The 17170-nt window shown below is 40.5% G+C and overlaps 1 protein-coding gene across 3 annotated transcripts in view; it reads right to left on the bottom strand.

Annotated features, from left to right (window-relative positions):
• Window positions 1–4851: 4851 nt before the first annotated feature.
• PDSS2 (decaprenyl diphosphate synthase subunit 2) overlaps window positions 4852–17170 on the bottom strand; it is a 117161-nt gene continuing 104842 nt past the window's right edge. For 2 of the 3 annotated variants that reach the window (XM_039568945.1, XM_039568947.1), the window contains 2 exons: window positions 16975–17010; window positions 5245–8015 (listed from right to left, as the gene is read on the bottom strand). In XM_039568945.1, coding sequence (XP_039424879.1) covers window positions 7857–8015; window positions 16975–17010 — 195 coding nt within the window. In that variant the 3' untranslated portion in view covers window positions 5245–7856. Of the gene's footprint in view, window positions 8016–16974; window positions 17011–17170 lie in introns of all 3 variants that reach the window. The other variant, XM_039568946.1, reaches the window with a different exon arrangement.

The following is a 17170-nucleotide window of genomic DNA, read 5'->3' as shown; positions in this document are numbered from 1 at the left end:
TTTCTGTAATGTTCTCCTGCTAAACCCATTTTTTATGAAAATAATGATGCAAGCAACTAAGTGTAATTGTAGAAAATTATTGCTAGTGATTTGCATATGAAATACACACCTTTTACAGCCTCTAGTAGCATTGTTCAACGAGCTTATAAATAGTACAGCTGAAATGCTGCAAACAGAAAACAGTTTTCGATGGGCACATGCTATGAATGAAGAAATGTTCAGACACAATGTGCAACTTGGAGAGCTTTCATCAAAACTAGCCAAGAGGGAAAAATGCCTCATTTCCTAACCACGCTGTGTTTCAGATAAGCTGGTCACATAGAAAAAACATCATGCTCCTCTGCAGAGAGTAAAGCTTTTCAAAATAAATGTTCATATTCTTTTCTGGGGGAAAAAAAATAATCTAATCTATTGGAACTTGTTTTAGATTTTTCTAATGGCTTCTGCTTAACATTTAGTTTTTATAATTTGACATTTAATAACTGCTAAAATTTGAACCTTGCAGTCAAGGCCAGTCATTTGCTGTAGTCATTGAAGGCATAAAAAAGTCTAGTTTTAAGATATTGTTTTTGTTGCAAGTAAAATACTTTTGTGTACAATTTTAAAACAAAAAAATGATGAGCATTGCTCTAATAATAAAGCAGAGTATTTTCAGTCTTTGATATTTGGGGCAAGGGGTAAAGGGAAGAAGACAAAGTGGAGTAGGGTAAAGAAGGAAATTTCAAAGTAAGACTTTTTATAATGGTGCTGCAAAATTGTAATTCTCCTACACAATATATCAAAATATGCCTCAAATGGAATTTTATATAGAAATTTCTTAAAAACCAGATAAATCTGAGAACTACTTTTCTAGTTATGAGTGGGACACCTGCCTGTCACTATTAGCCAACAGGAATGTTCTTGTATGATACGATCCCTCTTTTCTCCTGCAGACAATTTCACCATGTGAAGTCGGTAGAACACTGCTTTCCAGTGTAGTAGGTAAACCGCCTTGTTGCTCTTTCTGTTTTGGAGAAAAAGGTTGCTTTTCCCCAAGAGATGCACACTGACAAAAGCATTTTGCAAATAGGCATGAATTAAAGTCAACTTCACGAACTGCAGAGAAGGGATCTCCTACACAGGGGGGAGCCCGAGCATTCTCCGGCTGTTGTCAGGGGCTGGGAATACGGCAGCAACGCCGGGAGCTGCGGGCAGAGTCACGCACAAATGCAAGTGCATGAAGGGGTGGACAAAGGTGACTGCATGACGCTTTGGTGTATCGATGCCAATTTGTTTGTCACCCTCCTCTCCCCTTCACAACTCACAGCAAGCTCTGTACTTTATATTTTTGTTTATTTTAAAAGCATTTGCTGCAAGAATTTTAGCTTAATAGCCACTTTCTCTTAGCTTTAGAGAAACAGGCTTAGCCTAAAAGAGAAACATGTGAATGCTAATTATGTAAATAATTAATGCATTTTAGGGATTGGTTTCTGAAAGGTGGAAAAAAAAAGGATAGTTTAATTCAAAGACCGTCAGAACAGATGACTTCTAGAACTGGAAATATTCTTTCCTTTGAACTGCTTTGAGAGACTGAAAAGCTTTAGCTCTTTATTTTTCGTAAGACACTGTGCAGGTAAAAGACTTTGAAGACTACAAAGAATAAAAAAAGTTTGATGCCTCACTCTTCTGTGAGATTGTAGTAGCTGACAAGAGTAGCAACAGCCAGTGCTCTGACCCAGAAGCCACTTCCTTGGCAAATCTGCAGCATGGCACAGTTGCCTGAGTTAGCCTTTTGTGCTGATGAAAATTCAAATACTGCTCAGAAGAAAAAGCCACGGGGAGATCCCACCAGCAGGTGTACCCCTGAGAACACTGGTCTGGCTTCTTTAGCACCGCTTGGGGCAAGAAGCACTCCCCAGCAGCTCCAGAGAACACTTCCTTAATGTTTCCATTAAACCGACAAGAGCTTTTCAATCTTTTAGCAACTTCTGTCAAGCTCAACACTAAGTCAGATAGGGGCCACGTGTGCACTCTTTATCGCCAGTAAGGCAAGGCACATGGAAGGTTACATTAAGAGAAGCACAGCCAGCTGATCAGGTGTGCCAGGCCATCAAGACCATGCAGTCCAATAAACCTGGTAACCCCTTTCCTCCACCTGGCCAGAGGCAGGGCCCCTCAATTCCTGGAAGGTGTATTCATTACCTGATCCTTTTTCTGCAAACCAGAAGTTCTTCACTTCAAAGTTCTTCACTGTCAAAGGCAGTATCTGTCCTTCTGCACTCTCTGGGGAACTGCTCAATAGCAACCAGAGTGGTAATTCTCCTGTATGGGCCTTTTTTGGCCACCAAATTCCTCACATACCCACATTCACATACCCCAGCTTCCAATTCAAGGCATCCCACTGCCCCATGCTCTCCTCATGGTAATGCAGACAGAACCACAGGGTGGCACACAAATGTGCACATGGCACCCTCCCCCTGAGCAGAGCACAGCTCCCTTGCCAGCCTAGATGGTGGCTGGTAGGGAGAAGGAGGAAGACACACTGTCTTTGAATAGCTGGGACTGTTGGGACAGTCTCTCCCCAGCTGACACAGGCCTGCAAGGGTGGGTGGGAGAGAGATTCTCTTTGAATTGATGGAGCAGACTGGCCAATCTACCCAAAGCTGGGGCCTTGATGCCTGGCCAAGTCACCAGCACCAGGTGCTGGCATACAATGACCGTGCTCCATACAAACTTTCACTGCATGGACCACAGGCACTGGATTTCATCCGGGTCTTTAGATGCCTGGTTGTTACCCGGGCTGCTGTAGATCACCTCTACCACTAATTCCCTCAGACACTGGACACTACTCTCAGTAGTTGTCCACTCTTGCCTTAATAGTTTACAAGATCTTTCTCAAGGGGATACTTCTCCTTCACACTCAGCGTAAGCTGCCTCCAGAGGCTGCTGATTTTTGATCCTTTTCCAGTCCTTTTGTTGATGCCCCAGTCCCTTGTGAGGGATCCCAGCTGCTGGGCTTCCTTGCTCTCTAATTCCTGGCTGTTGGCTCCAGTACCACAGCACTGCAGCAGCCAGCTGATAATTAGCTCACCAGGCTGAGGCTGTAATCTTTGTGTGTATCTTGCAGCTTCCTCAGGGATAAGGACTTGATGATTTCTGGCTTGTTCATGATTTCTTTCCCCTCCTGTTCTTGTGACTGTTCTGCTGCACAGCAGGCTGCCCCTCCACTTCATCCTCCTGCTCCCTCTTGGGAGAAGCTTTCTCCCTGACTGAGGGAATTGACTTCTGCCTCCATTGTTTCTTCTTGACTATAGGGGTAAAGAGTTGAGAGGCTGGTCTCTGGCTTAGCCGTGGTGCTTTTTGTGTGTCTCCAGACCCAGAGACCATCTCTGCCCTCTAAGGGTGCTGAACAGTTCTTGGCAGGCTTAGGCCAGGCCCAGCACCATGTGAGAAGTTGTGTCCCTTTAGCACAGCCAGGGCATCATTTTCTCAAATGCACTGTCACTTTTTCAGGATCCTGCACTTGTTTGGGGGTCAGGTCCCACACCATCAGAGGTAAAAACTGCTCTATATACCTTGCTACCCATGACCACACAGCCTCAGGGCACATTCATGTGTGATATTCCTAAATACTCAATCCTAGGAAAAGCTGGATACAGATTCTTGAGACACACTGATGTGAATATTCTGATTACCCAGGAGTGTTCAAAATACTGAAGTCATTGTAACAAGGTGGAAAGCAACTACCCTGCAGGAGATGAAGGGGGAGGTGCCATTGTTTCCTCCACAAACTGTCTCTCAGAGGAAAAGGTGTAATTGTTAATTATCTCCACGAGATGGTTCCCAAAGTACTGGGACAGCAGCAACGCAGAGCCCAAACACCAGATTAGGCTCAGGGCCAGTGCTTTCATCATAGCTCTCCAAGGCAAAACACAACCAAGTGCTACACAGCACAGCAAACTGCAGAAGACAAACCCAGCCTTCAACAAGCTCTTGAATCGTCACGTTTACTCTCGAGCATGACAGGGAGTGGGTAAGGGAACAAATAAACCTGCATCAAGGGTGAGTAAGTCAACATCATGAACAGCAATAGCTAAACAGGTATAAGAGGTTCTCTCTAGCACACTCTGGTCAAACATCTTATTATCTTGAGCCCTGTATGTCCCACTCTGGGTACCAAAATGAATTGTGTTGGATGGCAGCTAAGCACCTCAGAGCTGCTCACTCACTGCCCCCCACAGTGGGATGTACTGTAGGCTTTTAGTTCTGTGTAGTCCAAGGATGGATACAGTCCTTCACAGAGGTATTTTCAGGACTGAGATGAAGCACATCTGGGGTTAGACATGTCCAGCCAAGTTCGATGTGGTACATCCCACCCTCTGTGCCCAGCACAGAGGAACAGGGAGCAGCATTCCTCTCTATCCAGCTGAGGCAGTGTGAGGCCAGAGGCAGGCAAACAAGAGTTTTTTGTATTTGCATGACTTGCTCCTTTACTAAAAGTAAATGCAAAATCATTCAAAGAGTGTTTACAAACAGGTGAGGAGGAACTGAAGGGTATAAAGACAGTCCACTAAGTGCCTTATGATTAAGAGCCTATTTCCACTTGGAATTTCCTGGTGCTTCAGCTCAGTGAGTACGAGTAGGGGCAAGGAGACTCTCAGACCAGAAAGAGCTTTGTATTGAACTACTTCTGTTCCTGGAACAGTTTGAGGCTACAATCCTAAAGGTCAAAAATATTGGGAATTTCAGTGGGAAACTGAAATTGATGCCACCAACAAAAGACACAATTTCAACAGATTCTTCTAAAAATCCCTAACCATTAACAGATGGAGAAGTATCTCCATACTACCGCAGAGAAGGGCAACAGTGAGAAAATTTGTGGGTTGAATTAAAGACAGTTTAATAGGTACAAGAGGAAAAAATGAAAACAAAACCATGAAAAACAAGCAATGAAAAAGCAATCAATACCCGTCCATTGATACCCAGACAGTGCCCAAGCAAGAGGCCCCTGGAACATCTCCACTCCCCACCCCCATACTGCTGAGCATGATCTTGTACAGCACAGACTATCTCTGAGGTCAGCTGTCCCAGCCCCTTGCCCACAACCAACCCCTCACTGGGTGTTGGAGTGAGGAGCGGAGGAAGTTTTGGCACTGTGCAAGTATTGCTGAGCACAGCGGGTGAGCAATGCTGTTTTAGTTACCTATCCAAAACATGGCACTGTATAGGATACTACGAAGAAAATTAAATCCATCAGAAGTAAGATGCAGTGGATCAGGGTAACTTTTTAATTTTAATTTGGTTTAAAAAGCAGCTGGGATCTTGTCCTGTATTTTGTGCATCTGTGGAATGGTGCGGCAAATCCATACTGGTGATAAGTTCAGAGGAGCAGCCAACAGGAATGTCTGGTTGAGTAGCTGGGTGACTGAAGTAAATGGTGTGAATGCCTTCCTCAGACCGCAGGCATCCCTCTCCCTGACCTGCTTTACAGGTAGGTGGGGACAAGGAACCAAGCGGACAAAAGTAAGATCAGAACAGCCCGAAGGTCACACACTGCTCAGAAGCTGCACGAGGTGTGAGCAGTGTATGAGAACACAGCACTGACTAATTCACCCGGAGTCTGACAGACGGGTACAATACTTTGCTTGTAGTTTACCTGGAGGAAACAAGACAACAAAAATTTCTGAAGAATTACAGGCAAATTCCTTAAATATAAGATTACTTGATAATATTGATAAGCGACAACTCATACTGTTTGTTTGGTTTTTTTAAAATTAAGGTTGAATTACTCAGGAGCAATCAGAACATACTGTGGTAAAAATACAAAAAAAAAGTAATTAATTTTTGATGATTACCTTTTATTGGTAACAAGTACAAATAAAAACTTGCACTTGCATGAAAAAATAAATGAGGTGTACATAGTTTTGCATTATGTTTGGTATTTTTTTCACACAGGTGAGGTGAAGTGACTCAGAATATCTCCAGCAACCCGAGCTTTTTGCAGCCCTAAACCATTATGAACCAATTAACACAGATGTAAGACAAAGAAAAGATGATGAATGGCCCTTACTTAATGTAGTATGTAAAAACAAGAGCCAAAGAAAGCTGAAATATGACTCTGGTTGTGTTTAGGTATTTCGTTCAAGCACATTTTTTATTAGGAGAACTTCAGGGAACTTCATGGGTAACTGCCTGGAATAAACCACACTTCTCAGTGTTTCTCTTCTGTCTCCAGCCTCCCTGTTTCAGTAACAACAGTAACTCAGGGAGAAGTGCCAGAGTCTTGGGAAGAGAGAAAATGCCAGGGCAGGCAAGAGAGAAAGTGCAAGTAATAAGGGGTCTGGTGTTGAAGCCATTCTCCAGAACAAAGTGAGTCCTGAGTTCTGGATTCTGCTCCTAAACAAAGATTGTGACTCAAGGTTGCTTATTGTACATGAAATATCATGGTATAATGTGGGCAGAATGTACACAGAATATTATGTACATTACACAGGGTGTATTTTCAGTATATTTTTAGAGGATAGAGTTTTTATTTATATTTTGCATTTGGTGGAATGCAACATGCTGATCTATGACAAACAAGCTGTGCAACAGGGAGGGAGTGCAGGGGGAAAAGGAGGGAGGAGAGAATTTAACAGAAATAACTCCACTTAGTGTTTGAGTGAGGGATGTAATGAAATCTGTTTGCTGTGCTAGCTGTCTCCAGATTGGGCTGTAATTACACCACAGAAGGAAGAAAGGTAGCTGAGTCTCAATCTAGATCATTTATGTAAACTCAGCCTTCTTGTCAACGGCATTCTCAGATTGCACGTGTGCAAACCACAAAAATCATCTCCTATGAACAAAACAGAGACGGTCTCAAATTGCAGGCTTCTGATACACCTTATAAGCTGGCTGTAATTGGACTTGAAAATCCAACCTGCTGAGGTTCAAAACTTCTCTGGTATTTTCTGCATTTTATTCAGTGCAGTGACTACTCACAGAGGAGCATTCCTGCTTCCTTTCTGCCAAGGGCTGATGTCTAGCCTTACAAATTAACATTTATTTGGCTTAAATTAACACAAGTGTCACAAACATAGAAAACTCTTTACTGTAAGACTGTTGAAACAAACTGCTGGATCTGAGGGAGGGATATTCCCTCCCCCAGAGGTGTTGGAAAAACCTCATTCTTTGACCCAGAGCAACATTTTACATAGGCACAGTATAAACTCTAGGCACTCAGTTCCCTTAACAGAGCCAAATTAATATTTGATTAAATATTTTAAAACTCCTACTTACCATGCTTGACACATTTTCTCAGCAAGTTTCTCAAATACAGAACTCATTAGGCACAGGGTAATTTTACATTTGAATGCATAAAAACAGTGTGAGGAGACATGACTGCTCATAGACAGAGAGGGATTTTCCCCCATTAATCCGCCGAACTGCCCTTCCCCTTGGATAAGGGTATGTTAATTCCCGGCTTCGGCAGCTCACTCTCTCTGGGCAGGTTTGAGCGGGTTTCTTGTGACACCTGGATCTTCACGCCCTTCCATCCCTCCCTCTCTCTATCCCTCCCTCTGGCAGGAAAACCACCGGCCTCCGCCCTGGCGCCGTCCCCGCTGGTGCCCAATCAATACCGACTTATTTCCTGTCCATTTGCTGAGGTCACGGAAACGGGACTCATTAATTATTTCTACCGGTGCAGCCTCAAGTGCGCTTCTGGCACGACAAGCGAAAACCGTCTGTGACCTTTTTTCTTTCCTCTCCCGAATTTTGCTGCTGGCGGCGGCAGCGAGTGCACGTTCCTCTGCCGGGATGGGATGAGGTGATCAGAGGTGTGAGGCAGCACTGGTGTCCACCTGTGGAGGGAGAGATGCTCCTCCCGGAGCGGCAGGTCAGGGAAGCCTGGTCACGGTGTAGACAATGTTGGCCAAGGCGTCCCTGGCCTCCGAGGGAGGGAATCGCTCCAGGGCTGCCAGTGCTCTGTTTCCGTGGCAGCGGCAGAGGTCGATGGCAGATGTCACACCTTTGCCAGCCTTGATTGCTTCCTGCAGCTGTTGGAAAACACAGGCACATCGGTGTGGGGGGGTTTCAGCAGTGCACAGTTATCTCTGGGAGCACAGGGCTTCCACCGCCTCTTCCCGAGGTAAAGGCAAAGCCAAAGCCATCATACAAAGCCCTTAAATCCTCTCAGCTGCTCTGTTTAGCTCCCCACTACAGCAAAACTGTGCATAATTTAAACTACACCACCTGTTACTTCATCACCTGAAAGATGCTGGCTCTCCAAAGGGCACACTTAAACTAAAAAAAAAAAAAAAAATTAAAATTTTGAAGTATCTGAGCATTTCATACCTCAGCCACTGCCTGAGAGCTTTTGTGCAGAACTGGCAAACCAGCCATTCGCTCACACTCCGGTTTCCTGCAGTAAAAACCTGCATTTTATGAACACCCATTCCATCCCCTGCTTTCGGAAATCAGCACAGGATGACACAGGTGGAATGACTGTATTTTGTAATAGGGGTTTCTATTTATAGACCGTGTGATTACACTGGTCACAGTGGACAAAAGCAAATTTTGTCAGTAAAATGTGGTAAACCATCACACTGAACTCACATGAACTCCATCTTACCAGTAAGGGTACGGAATTTGACAAAGGCTTGATGATACACCATATGAGAAAGAAAATACTTTCATGGAATATCTGACATTTCACAGCAAGTTGCTGGAAAGATTTGGCACCTAAAAAACTTGGGTAAATGATGGGTTAAATTTCCTATGAAATAATACAAACAAAATTGACAAAACAAAACATGTTCGTTTCCCCATACCTGAACTTAGCAGAAGCTCTAAATAGCTCTTATTAAGGGCTTTTTTATTTTTAATTAGTAGTTTTTCTTGAACAGTATCATGAGACTGACATGAAACACATTTTCTACTCTAAAATACAGCCTGATGCCTCATGCCAGAGCCTGGGAACAACGGTCTGGTGGATCTTTGGGTTTTGATTCTTCCAAAAGCATTACAGCATTTCATGATCTTTAACACGCCCCACCTGGCTTTCACAACTGTCTTACTGCACTGCCACCAGCTTTTTAAAAAATGGCTTTTCTTGGATACAGGTACCTACAGTAACAAACTATAGAGGGAAGTTTCCTAAGGCATGTTTTCCATCAATAAACAGCTCAGTGCCCAAAATATTTTGAAAATACATCAGTATCACCTTACCTATCTAGTTTAAATCATACACACACACACACACATATATAAATCCTAGATATGACCAAATTGTAAGTCACCCACTTTCTATACTACTTGCATTCATACAGAATGAACGATGCTTCTTATCTGAAAGTGGATTCATTATCTGTATTTAAAGATGAAATTAGCTGAAAGCATATTACAGCACTTGAGTGTTCAAGTCCCAATTCATAAAAATTTTATTCTCCTCTTCAGCTGGAATCTTCCTGCACTGTGTGCTGGAAAGGAACTTGCCCTGAGGCATAAATGCATCACATAGCTAATTCAACATGTCTTCTAATGAGTGAGAATCAGCCATATTTCCAGGGCTCTGCAGTAAAGGTGAGGATAGGTGAGATGAGGTGCTCTAGCAGCGTGCAAAGGTGTCCCTTCCCCTTTCTTTGAGGCACAACCTTGTGGGATAGTAGAACCCACACATCTTGAGGCAAACTCTGCTGATTTGCTAAAGCTTATTAAAAAGGATTAGCATAGCTTCTAATATTCATGGCAGTATATATTGGGATGTAAACAGGAAAGAAAATCCTAGAAAGTCTTCAAATTGGTCAAAAGCCAGAGGAGCTTAGCTTAGGCATATATATGCTCACATATATGTACCATGACTTAGTTGAAAGAGCAGAGTCTGGGAAGGGGGAGAATCCTAACACAAGGACACAATCCATTTACACGCTTGTCTTGTGTAAGCCCTCAGACACACACACTGCTTTGAAGCCAATACAATCACAAAGCTCGTGTCAAACTATAGGCAGAGGAATCACTACACAAAAATCAGCCTAATCCACGGTTAATGTTTCCCAGCAAAGTTCAAGGAACATCGAAATGGAAAATACCTGCTTATATGGCAAGCTCCTTCCCCAGCTTTTCAGTTAGAGATCATCCTACGTAATGAACAATTTATAGCCCTCAAAAATGTACCTGTTTTATATTCCATTTGCAGAAGCAGCTAGTCAACTCAAATAAGCACACACAGAGGCAAACCAGTCTGAACTAACCAGACTGCATGCTACCTCTATCTCAGCTGGGGTTGTACAAGGGAAAAAAAAAGTAGAAATTTGGCTTTTTGTAGTGGGATAGTTATTAAAGAAATAGAGGAAATAACTCCTTAAGAAACCAGGCTTCAGTAGCCCTGCTGTATGGAAAAGCCCCCTAATTTAAGTCTTAAGTTGTATTACAGTTACATTTTCAGACTCTCTCTCAAATTTTGAGCTTCAATAATTTTATGTAATGAACTTCACAAACTAAGGATGCAGAAGAAAAAAAATCAATGTATCCAGTATAGATGTATTATTTTAAAATTTGGATAGGAACAGCTAATTTTTGCAGCAAATGAACAGAAAAGCAGAATTAACTGCTTTTATTTTTTACTTTATAAACTTTATTTAAGCTGCCTCATTAATTTCTTCTAAATATAAGAATCTGCTCTTTTAGTCTCTACTTATATGGCATATTTAATTTTGTGCATATTTTCACTTGCAGGAACAATTTAATCCACACAATCTTCTTCAGAATGATATTCAGTAATTAAAACTGAATACAAGTCAAAACACAGATTGCTTAGCTATACTTTTCTCCAGTTGAACTGCTAGATATGCTGGAATACTGCATTTTTACTTTTAAGCTTTTGTTCAGACCATTGCCATTAAAGCTGTACTTCATTCTAGAAGTGCCAAGACTCTGAAAAAACCACCAACTGGGTTTTGGTTATTTAAATTCAGCTTAAAGAATAGTCTTGCAATAGCACAGCCAAGTTTAGGCTCAGATGAGACGTGATCTCCTCCACAACATATCTGCACTGCTTTGCAATCTGTGCCCTTGCAGATACAAAAAACTTAACTGAGCAAACCCACACTGGCTCTGCTTTGAGCGAGAGGCTGCACCAGACATCACCCAGAGGTCCCTTCCAACTTCAATTACTGTATGATTCTGTGAATAGAGTTCAAAGTACCATGTTTCCCAGTCTGTTTGTTTTAAAAAGGCAAAAAGAGGATTTCTCATCCATACCACAGAAATGAAGGATTTGCCTTTCAGACCAACTGCTCTGGATTGCTGTTGGACAGAACAGCTGGTCTGAGGGCAGCAAGAGGTCAAAGAGGCAAGCTAGGAACTGCTGGATTTGGACACTGAAGAACTAAGGAGTCAAAAACTAAGCAGGTGTTCAAGTACAAAGTCAACTGATTTCAAATCTTCTCTGTTGAGACATTTCTGCTTCATGAGCCAAAGGAAAGAAGATTCCTTTCACACAGTACTACCTGTAGGGAGCAACAAACCAGGGGCAGGGTGGGGCGGGGTAGGAAGACTCATTGAATACGTGGTGAATATTTTCGCTGTAATAGACTTTAAATGCAATGGGAGAAAGAGAACACTGAAATTCCTGATTTTTTTTCCATAGTCCAACCTAGGGTTAATTACTTCAATGGCAAAATATCAAAAGTAACTTCAGATTTCTTTGATGTTGTTTTAGAAGGATGATCCTAAACCAGATAATTTGTTATATACTAAAATCTTTGAATATCATGCATTCTTTGTGATCCTGAAGTGAGCTAAAACATTTTGTGTTTCTGAAACGCACAGTACTTGCTGAAACAAAAAGAAACCCCAAACCCCAAAATCTAAATTGATCTGTGGCTGAGTGACTGAATAATGCTCTAAGCGCCTGCAGTGTTCTGCACTGGCTTTTCTAAATTTGTTTTCTCTTTTGTGGGAACAGCATGCTCAATAATCACTGGTGTTTTAGACTGCTGAAATGTTACCTTAAAAAAGTATCAACATATTTCATAGGTAGTAGATCAATATTGTCCATTTTTTCCTTTGTTTTATAAAGAAGTACTTTGGAATGTTTCAGCATCCATTCTTGTGGCTGGATATAGGGTTGAGCTCTTCCTTCTCAAAAAAACACCAGACAATCATTTATTTACATCACTTCACAGCATCATAGGATTTAAATTTATTTTTTTAAAAATCTTTGTTGGCTATATGCAGCATGATATGCCAGCTGAAACTGGGACAGTATTTTTCAAATATTTTCTGAGAAACTGTTTCTGTACAAAAGGTAAAGAAATGCATCTTCAAAGGGCCCAAACGCCCTGCAGAAGCCTCCATTAGTAGAGTAGAATTTATTTTCTTTATTCATCTGACAAACAGAAAAATTTTCTTTTTACTTCAAACTGAAACCCACACTATGATTAGGGTGAGACCAAATGTGGGGAGGGCTGTCCCCAACAGGAGAGGAAAGATGGCCTGCTTACAGGGAACACTGCTGTTACACAGCTCTTATAATACGCTTTGCCAAAAAATCACAAGCCATCCTGAGACACTGATTGATTGTACAGACTCTTTGTTATTTTAGAAGGGACACCAATGCCTTTCCATGTCTTTCACAATGAACTTAGCAAGACCCACTAGCTTTTAAATCTAAACAATGGCAGTTGTGAAGACTCTTTACCAAAAAGCGTAATTTTCTTAAATCCCACTACTGCAAATAGTGATTGTTAATTGTCATCTTAGCATACACAAGCAATCAACTTGGTATTTATGTTAAAACATGTGATAATTATTTGCTTTAATGAAACAAAAGTTATGCTGGATTCTCATCCCAAGGAAGTGGGAAAATACCCACTGACTACAAACAAAGATGCAACTGATTGTTGGTACTGGATGTACACCTTGATAATTCAGATATTAATTCCAAAAAATAAGAAAATTGTTTAATCTGAATGGTTTTGGATGCTTTTGCAATACTACTAACACATCTAAAAAACCCCATCTTCATTAAATCACTGACTATGCTGTGGTTTTTATTATACATAACAAAAGGAACTAACAGCAGTGGTTGCTCCAAAACAAACAAGACAAATCTTCATGCAAAACCAACCCGGGTCATAAACACCACAAACAACAACCCTCTGTTTTTAACTGTTTGCTGCATTTCAGGAGCAAGAGAGTGAACAGTCTGTGGCCTACAGTCATGACACACCTCATGACGATTCCCTGGCATGTAAACAAAGCCACGGGATGGGCGTCCCTTACACCACGGGGCAGCAGAGCCGCAGCCAGCACTGCACAGGACGGCTGCACTCGCCATGGCAGTGAGCAGTGGGGTGGGCAAGGGCACAACTGGCTGGCACAACTGGATGGCACCGTGCTGCTGTTATTTATTAGCAGCATGGCAGTAGAGCACTGCTGAGAAACCTCCTTGTAACTACATGTGACCTTTCCCATTCTTCTTCTCTCTTTCCTACCATATGGGAAGTCAAGCCTTTAGTGCCATGCAGTGTGAACAGCTGGATCTACCCCATCCTGACTCATGCTCTTCCAGCACTGTACAAACTCTGCTCCTGGAGTTGATGTAGTGCACAATACTTCATATACAAACTAAGAAAGTATGTCACAGCATACTGTGCCACACTGTGCCATACTTCCTATACCAGTTTGGATGAAAGGCCTCTATAACAGACAGCAGAGCAAATGGTCAGGGGTACAGTAAAAAAAAAAATAAAGTTTTGCTACATCCTCTCTCACTTGACTTAATTTATCTTTCCTGAATATTGCATTTAGAAAAGTAACAAATAATTGCATAGCATCGTCATCAGCTACAAAATACCGGATTTGTTTCTTTATTTAGTATTAGGTTATCGTTTTTCTAGAGCCTTGGCCAGAAAACAAGAATTATTTCTAGCTTACTCATTTCTGCTACTAGTTGTGCCTCTGTTACACTCCTTTAACAAGCCTGTATAATGCCAAGCACCATTAAGGCCTCGACTTTTAGCAGACAATTTTTAATCAATATTATCAAGTGGTAACAATTAAATTAAGAATCTCAGGTTGTTGTTTGAGAATTACACAGCTTGCATCTTGCAGCTTGCATGCAAGGTAGATGTAAAATGGACAAAAGCTTTTTGATTTTAAGAAGTCGGAGATTTTTGCCACATACAAATGAGGGGGACAAGAAAGTTGCTGTTTCTCTCAACGCACACATGAAATTTGTTCCTGACATAAATCAGTACTTTCCCTTTTGTTATCTGAGAAACACCACTAAAACAGCTGAAACACTTTTTTCATCTCTGGAAGAGACTTTCAAACACCACAATGATGGATCAATAATTTGTCTGGATGTGGTGTGATGGTACAGGAAAAAACAGGGTGAAACACTCTGATACTAATGTGAGAGAATATATTCAGAAACACAGACCTTAATCTTTTTGTGATATCAAAACCCTTCCGATAAGAAGATTGAGCAAAGCAGGGAGGAAAAAAAAATCTAAAAAATTTTGCAGAACATAGTGACCTTATTTACAAGACAGTCTCAAACGTTATTAAATTAATAGAAAGCATTTCACTTCTATATTTCTGTCAGAGACCTCATTAAACTTGCTGGTACAATAAAAGTATTTTTTTATCAGTGAAAAAAATCAGAGGTACCATTTCAATATAAAATCCATCAAAAGAACAATTCAAAATTCTTAAGCAGCCTCAAAATTGAAATAAGATTTTTGCCTTTTAAGGAGGCATGTTAATGGATCTCAATTTCTCAAATTTACCTTCATTATTTTAACTGAAAATGCAGCAAGCAAGGTAAAACTTTCTTAAGTGGGCTATACAGCTAACAACTTTTGTATACATATATTTATGAGTTTAACTAAAGGAACAATATTTTTATCTCAACTAAGTGGCACGCTGAAGTTCATAATAAAAACTAAGAGAAGAGAAATAATCAAAATTTTCAGAAGTTCTACAGCTAGTTTTGGTGATCTTTGCTTTTACAAAATTAAAAAGGAGAAGAAAGAGAAACAAGCTCCCAGATTTGATTAGGAACGTTAAAGTAACTGTATCAACTGAATAGAAAGATGAGAAGGGACTGTGATGCTGAGAAGAAAAGACTGAGCAATGTGCAAAGCACCGACTCTATTGATGCAGGAGAAAAGACAACATGACAAAAAGCAAAAAAATAAATACTAATTTGTACAGCAAAACATGCCCTCTAATTGGCTGTGTGCAAATGCTGGTGAAGTTATTCTGCTCGGGACAGCTACAGGTTCCTGAGTTCATTTAGCATGGATATAACTAATGACCACTTTTACTTTAAACCAACAAACAGGGAAAAGAGGGATGTGATAGCCTAAGTTTTTGAAACTGACTTCTAAAAAAAACCCAAAAACTGATTGTTGTTTGAACTCACAAAAATCATGCAGAATTTTTTCACTATCGTTACTAAACTCATAACACCTTTGGCTTGAGCAAGAGATACCCAAAGATAGCAAAAATCATGTGCTTTCTGACAGAAGTCAATTGCTCAAAATATAAAACCAGAAGGGCTTTCTCTCCTTCTTTACTGTTTATTCAAGTGTCCAAGTTGCCTAAGCATACTCTAAGTTTTTTAATTCCATATGAAGGATCCAAGATATGAAAAAATTTCAGTCAAAATACAGAATACTCTGAAAAATGTTTAATTTAGTTAAGCAAATTTAGATGCTTTTCTTTCCCCTTTGCCTTTTTTTTTTGGTCAAAGTATGGAAATGACACTATGTGGATCACAATTTTAACAATTAAAAGAAGAAAACCCATTCTGAAATTGCAAAAATAAGTAACCTATCTTAAATATTCACAGGAATTTCCCCAAGACACATCTGAAAAATAAATTTGGTGCTCTCAGTGGTGATTTAGAAGAAAGAAAACTGATACAACTATGACTGTTGTAGAGAAAAACCTAAAAGCACAATGATTTTAAATAGCAAAGTAAGGTTGATATCCTGCTTATGTTCTAAGAGGAAGGAAGGGCAGAGAGGTTTTTTAATAATCCGAATTGCAATTTTTCTTAATACAGAATAATTATAATAATCTGACCCGTACTTGTGTGTTAGCCTTCCATATGAGCAGCAATCAGCCAGAGCTGTAACATTCTTCAGGCCTCACTTCAAGAAGCAATTCTCAATCGTGCATGTGGCTCAGTAATTTATAAATTATTTCCCACCAATGCTGGACACAACTGACTGGACTTCATGATCTACTTAAGACTCAGAACAAGTCAGGCTCATGTTCACTGAGCTGGGGACACAATGTCATCTTCTCTCTCCAACACGAGCACGCTGTGCCCCAGTATTTAACCAGGGGAACCTTGTCAGCCATCTCCTGCGGCCCTTTAAGAGTTTTAATGTGTCCCAGTTACTTGTAGTAGTTAAGCTACTTAGTTCAGGTCTGCCTTTATTATAGAGAAGTAGCAAATACAGCACTGTAAAGCTCAAAGTTGTAATGGGGACCACAAGAAACCAAATTATTGTAGAACACGTGTATGTGTATATTTTTTTAAGAGATGGCATGGAACTAAGGTGAGATTAAAAAAAAAAATTAGCAGTGTACTCTACCAACAGAGAGAGACCACTGATAGGATCTAACCCGTGAATGACTCCAGGAAAAAAAGGACTGCAAAAGCCATCAGAAGCCTGGTCTGAAAATCGAGTTTGAGGAAGTAAATGAGAGAAATGAGAGTAAAAATGATTATTCAATAACTACATTATTAAATTACTATTTTTAGATACATTATTAAAATACGATTATTAAATAGCTACATTTTATAGTTACAGTACAGCTGTCTCTTTGCGGCTTTTTAAAATCAAAAAATTGCACGAGCCATTCTCCCTCCCTTCATATCCACACACTCAACTTACAACCTAGCTTTAATAAGGAAGTTTCTCTCAACTGTCAAAAATATCCTTGAAAATATTTTAAAAAATATTAAAAATGAGATATAAATGTATTACCAACCTTCTTATAGTCCACGATGTTTCCTTTTCCTTGTGCCTTAAAAGGAAAGAGATTTTCTATCAGACACTACATACTACAAACTAGAGCTGCAAGAATAAAGAATGCTATTAAATGAGCTACTACTTTAAACATAACTTACTTTCTTTAGGAATCTGATACAGAAAACCCTAAAATACAACCAAACGTGTTACCAGCT

Source organism: Corvus cornix, chromosome 3 (genome assembly GCF_000738735.6).
Source record: "Corvus cornix cornix isolate S_Up_H32 chromosome 3, ASM73873v5, whole genome shotgun sequence".
Classification (NCBI taxonomy): domain Eukaryota; kingdom Metazoa; phylum Chordata; class Aves; order Passeriformes; family Corvidae; genus Corvus; species Corvus cornix.
Note: the sequence above shows the minus strand (reverse complement) of the source record. Positions and strands in the feature narration are given on the sequence as shown.